The sequence below is a fragment of the Varanus komodoensis genome, unplaced genomic scaffold (assembly GCF_004798865.1).
Source record: "Varanus komodoensis strain SLA01 unplaced genomic scaffold, ASM479886v1 scaffold2, whole genome shotgun sequence".
Lineage (NCBI taxonomy): Eukaryota > Metazoa > Chordata > Lepidosauria > Squamata > Varanidae > Varanus > Varanus komodoensis.
The window spans coordinates 47652967-47658966 of record NW_025335568.1 but is presented as its reverse complement, the minus strand read 5'-3'; the positions used below and the strand labels follow the sequence as shown (position 1 = coordinate 47658966).

The window sequence follows — 6000 nt, the reverse complement described above, 5'->3', positions numbered from 1 at the left end:
ACAGCTGGTGCGGAGAGAACTGGAGGGAGCTTGCTTCGCATTGGGAGTCCCAGCTCCGACCTCGAAGCCTTCTCCAAGGTCGGAGCTGGGACTATGAATTACCCTGGGGGGCATGCTGGGTGTTGTAAGACTTGTTCTGCCTAAACACGCACAAGATTGCTCAAAAAGCGTGCCAGAGAAGGGGGGGGGGTTGTTGCAAAGTGTTTGGAAGCCCGGCCTCTCCACGCAGCCACCTTGAGTGCCATGTTTGGCAGAAAGGTGGGTGCAAACAAAACAAATCAATCAGTCCCCAAAAGTGAGGGGTAGGGAGAGCACTCTGCGTTCCCTCAGAGACACGCTTTTAGAATTATTTCATTCATCGAAGGAAGAATCTCACAGTAAAAAGCAAAGCAAATTAGTGAAGAACCAGTCACGCTGTACTTTCCTTCCCCGAAAAAGGCGGAGTCTGGCACTTTGCGCTAATGCATCGCCTCCCAAAAGTTGCAGAAAACAAAGCTGGGATTGAGCTGGAGGCTTCGGCGCACTTCTCCGCCCTGAGGTTTCCTGCTCGCAGGCTACTGAAAGTCTCCCCTGTTCCTTGACACAAGACGCCTTTCAGCAGATCCGAAGCAAGGGCGAGGGTGCGGCTGGGTGGCCGCTTCCTTTCCTTCTCTCCTTCCCGGGACAGCAGGCGAGTCTGCTCCTGGGCGGTGCAAGGCAGGCTTTGCCAGCTGATGCGATCTCAACCGACAGGGGTCTGTCTTCGAGCGATCGAGCCGGTTCCACCCCCCGGCACCGGGAGGCCTCGCCCCTTCGGTGCGCTTTCTTTGGCCAAACGCCGCTCGCTGCATAAAACTGGGGAGTTCGCCTGGGCGCACGTTCCACTTTGGAGCTGCGCTTGGAAGAGGAGAGGAAGGCGCCGCCTAGGCAGCTCGCGTGCCTTTAACTTCGCCCAACTCGGGGAAACACTTGGCCGTCTTGAGCATCTCGGCCAGCAGCAGCAGCCGAAGCGATGGCCCCGCCGGAACTGTACCACAAGGAGTTTGCCGACGCAGGTCGCAAGGCTGGGCTGCAGATCTGGAGGATCGAGCAGCTGGACCTGGTGCCGGTGCCCCAACCTTTGCACGGCAACTTCTACGTGGGCGACGCCTACCTGGTGCTGCACACCTTCAAGAGGAGCAGCGCCACCTTCTACAACCTCCATTACTGGCTGGGTAGGTGTGTGTGTGGGAGCTGGGCGCCCCGGTGAGGCGAACGCACCTGTGGGACGCCAGCGTGGTGCCCTCCAGAGGCACAGGACTGCCGCTCCTAGCATCCTTATCTCTGAGTTGGGCTTGGTGTTTCAGAGTACAGCGGGGAAGAACCCAGCTTGCTGCCTACGCCAGCCTCCTGCACTGGGCGTTCCGGGGATGAGTTGGATGCAGTTCTCATAATCCACAGTGAGCATGACCATGCCAGCGAGGAATGATGGGAATTTGAGCTTAAAACAACCCGAAGGCACTAGGTTGGGATAAGAGGTTGTCTCCGACTTGGTGTCCCATCAGTACAATGCCTGGCAGATAATAATAGGCTGGCAATCCTGTGCTCACTTACCTTAAGGTAAATCCCCTTGCACTCACTCTGGCAGCCCCCAGATATGTTGGACTGCAAGTCCCAACATTCTGGGTGGGGATGCTGGGAGTTTAGTCCAACACATCAGCTTGGGGCCTGTGAGTTTGTTGGTGTTGCTTGGAGAGGCTAAGAAGTGATTTCTGGAAATCAGCATGATTACAGCTTGCTTGCTTCTGATATTATTCACAGAAAAACACAGAAACAGAGCGAGTCATAAGGTGTCTCCTGGGCCATCTAGTCTGACCCCCGGCTCCAGTCAGCCCCACTCATGACATGCCTACCATGTGCATGACCAGCCTATCCTTATCCTTAAACACTCTCACCGATAGGGCTTGAACCACTAATGGGGCTTCAATATTCTCTGTGCCCAGCAATTAGTTTTAGTTGAGCTTGGTTCACATTTTAGTTGACATGAGGTTAGTAAAGCAGACCTCACAGAAGGGATCAGAAGAGTGTGTTATAAGAGGAAGAGTTCTGGGCAATGGCGGCAGAGACGTCTCGGATGAGCTGAGATGACCAGCTGATCCAATGAGCCAGTTCATAAAGTCATTCTACTTCCTTTTTTCTGGGAGTACTCAGGTTCACAAATGTGCTGCTTTACATTTAGAGCTGGCTGTCAAAATTTTGGGGCCGTATTAGCCAATCAATGTAATTGGGCCCCAGTTGGTGTTGGCCTCTTTAGTCTGTGAGGGACCACAAAGTGCCTTTGTAGTTTCTGGGAGTTCTGCAGTACTCCTCTGCTTCAGGGCATGCCTTGGGTTTAAAGATACAGCTGGGAGAATGCATATATATGTCTGCATTCAGCTTGGCAACAGATTGCAGGGTTGGTCTCCCATGGGAGTTACAAATGAGAGTGCATCTGTTCTTGTAAATAGAAATGGTCTCACTTGGAGGTACTACCCACAGATTCTTGTGCCACCATACAGTTTAAATTAGCTTTCCCTGCCCTGGGGCCCATCATGCTTATCATCCGCCATGCTGACTGGGACGGATGGGAGCAGTAGGCCAATACATCCAGATAGTCCCATGTTGGGAGAGGCTGGTCTAGATCATAGGCTTGCTGCAAGGCTTCACTGTCACCAACAGAGTGCTATTTCAACTCACATGAAGCTGGATCTAGTCACAAGTAATAACATAATCATCCCCCCCACCCCCTTGCAGTTAAATCTGCTAATTTATAGGCAAGAGGTTCCAGGAGGGTCGAGACAGATTAGTCTCTTACAGTACGGGCATAAAAGATTCCTGTGTCACAATAAATCATCTACTCTTCAAGGTAACACACAATTCTGTTGTGTTCGGTGTAACTTTTGCATTCAGCTTTCCCTTTCTGTCCTTGCAGGCAGGGCTGGCATCAGCTGTAGGCATTGTGAGCTAGTTGCCAAGGCTCAGAGACTCCACGGTCAGCCCCACGAGGCTCCTGCCCCTGCTTCCCTCTCTTGGCCATCACTGTGTGCCCTGCTTGCTTTGACAGAACCTGCAACCAGGGTCCTGAGTGAGCATTTCAGGGTAACAGTCTTGCTGTGCACAGTTGTACAGAGGGGGTCCAGAGGAACAGGGCAAGTGAGTGGGTGGAAGGCCAGGAGTGCCAATTTTAGGCTTTGGAAGGCCCTTAAGCAAGCGTTTCCCCTGAAGCTGGAGTTGGTACTGCTTGCAGGTAATTGTAATCTTAGCTTTTCTGGCAAACCTATTTGCATTTGCCCCCTTCCCTCATTTTGGCCATGGCCTGCATTTAAAGAAAGATACCATAGAATAATCAAAAACAGTTTTGAGCACACAGAGAGTGCACTGTTAAATAAATGCAACCTATCCTCATATACTTGGAATTAAGGATGGTGAATTCTTTCTAAACAGAAAGGTGGTTTCTTTCTAAACAGATGGTGGTTTTCCTATACAAGCCTGTTTTCATCTCTCTCTCATTACAATTTTATCTGCTTCCTCTAAGAGGTTCAGGCATACACGGCAACCTTATAAGGTAGGTGAGGCTGAGAGAGTAACACTCACAAGCTACAGTTAGCTTTGTGGCTGAGCAGGTTTGGATCTTGGCTGTCTCTGCTCGTACTCTGGAACCCAACCACTACCTCATACGGACTTTTATTAAAATAAACCATGTCCCCACATCCTCTGATGATGTCCATCCCCCCCTCACAAGTTTACAGCTTATGAGTACAGCAGGATAATTGGCTTTCAGCTCAGGCATGAGGATCCTCCCAAATCAATTGGCAACACTTTTGGTTGGTTGTTGGGTGTGGGGGGATTTTTTTTGGCAGCAAACAGCATGCGCTTTATCTCACCTGTGCCCTCTATCTGGAGTTACTCCAGGCAAGTGCTTATTCTTAATGATTTCCAGATTTAAAATTGATAGGAGATATTCATGGCAGTGCATCTGGGTAACTCCAGTCACGCTTGGCAAAAAACAAAAACAAAAAAAATTATTGCCTGAGGGTAGCAGAATAAAACTGGTTTTTCTCTTTCTCCCTTTAGATCAGCTCATTTCACAGGAGTTTCAGTGCCAGCTGTATGCACACAAAGTTATGTGCACTGGAACATTAGTAACCTCTTATTTAAACAGAAAGCATTGAGTCATCAGTGTTTTTATGATTTTTGCCACACTGGAGCTGTGTTGTATTAGGTGGCTCCTACGATCTATGGAAGAGGAACATAAACAGAATGCTCAGAGCTGTGTAAGTCTTTTCAAATTAATTGCATGCACCTCTGCAAGCATGAGGGACAGGAAACGTATCTAGCTGAAGAACTGCCTCAGCTGTTTTCCATTTCCAGCTGTGGATGGACAGAGTTCTTTGACAATGAATTGCATTTCTGTATTTTTGGCCCTTGTTTCACCAGATAGAGCTTCTCTGCAACAGCCAAAGCACGGCATCAGCATTACGAGTAATTACTTTGGTAACATGTTGGGGGAAATTATAAGTAGGACTTAATTAAAGATGATATTGGAAGTCTGCATTGCCATTGCATCTTTTTGAACTGCAGGCAGAGCATCTGAGGATACTTTGCAGAATTATGCTCCCAAATCTAATTCAATCATGTGAGAATGAAGGCATCAAGAATGCTCTGATACTCAGTTCAGTAGTAAACTAGACCCAAACTAGCAAAATTCAGCTGAATTTGAATATATCTTTGAAGAGCAAATGTAGAGGGATTAGAATTAGCTGATCACCTTTGTAGGGACAGTCAGACATAAAGTTCTCCAGATGAAACATATTTTGAAATTTCCCGAAGTTTTATTGAGGGTCCTGATGACATCATCTTCCACTCATAATTCACTTGTAAGAATGAATTTTTGCACAACTTCTTACTCCAGAAAATCTGTTAAGGAAAACAAGCCAGAGGAAATCCCTGCACAATGACTTCAGACTGGTGGTGCAAAGAGCCCTCCATCTCAAAGATTCCGCAGTGTCAAGCCCTAATTTCTGATTCTGGTTTGAAAGACACATGCAAACCATAGTTTGTTCACTTGAACAAAGTGTCGCACTGCTGTTTCCCTTGAACCAGGATAAGAGATGGGGAACCATCCCATGCAAGGGAAGAGAACATGTGTAAGACCAAAGTACCACTGATTACTCATTTGCATAATGCTGAACCATCACTTGGTATGATATCTGAGCCACACAATAAACTCAGTTCAGACATTACTACAAATGATGGTTTGCATGAACAATAGTTGAGAAACCAAATGTTAAATTCTTATCTCCAAATGAACAAAAGGCAGACCGTGGTTTAGAGTTGCTTGTTTCTGTCCATCAAGCCCTTTTCCTTATAATTTCACTTGTGTCCTCCTCATGGCTATGGGGGCTGACTGGTCTCTTCACCCTCTGTTATCTTTACTGTATCACAACAACAGCTTCACAAGAAACCAATTGTAATCTACTTCAGTGGTGAAGAACAGGTTGGTGTCCTGTTTGCCTGTTCTTTTTTCTGACCGTGAACCATTTATTTGGCTGTTCCTAATTGTGGTGTTTTAGTATGGTGGGTAGCACAGATACTCCTAAAGAACATAGACCATGACTAAATCTCACCATTGATTTCTGAGCACATCCTCAGTGTGAGATCTGAATAACCTCAAACTGGGGTCAGCAATGGAGGCCACTCGGACCAATCCAGGCTCTCAAGAGATTTTGTTAGGCTCCAGATATTGCAATGTAGAGATGAACATTGTGTAGATTGTGGTATATACTGTATACTAAATAAATTCTTACCAGGTGACTCTTGCCAACAACTACTCATATCCATCTCAGATCTCTGCCTTGAGAAAAACCGATGCTAGTTTTCCAACGGTGACATTTGTGAGTGATGTCACAGAAGCATAGAGTTGGAGGGGGCCTTATGGACTTTCCAGTCCAACAACATGCTTTATGCATCAAATCCCGATCTAGAGTGTTCCTAACTTTCCAT

General features: G+C 47.3%; 1 protein-coding gene across 1 annotated transcript in view; it reads left to right on the top strand.

Moving 5' to 3' along the window:
- Nucleotides 1-916: 916 nt before the first annotated feature.
- The window catches only part of SCIN (scinderin), a 54005-nt gene continuing 48921 nt past the window's right edge, over nucleotides 917-6000 (top strand). Inside the window, exon 1 of the mRNA XM_044428741.1 lies at nucleotides 917-1193. Within this exon, the coding sequence (XP_044284676.1) occupies nucleotides 992-1193 (202 nt within the window). The 5' untranslated portion in view covers nucleotides 917-991. The remainder of the gene's footprint in view (nucleotides 1194-6000) is intronic.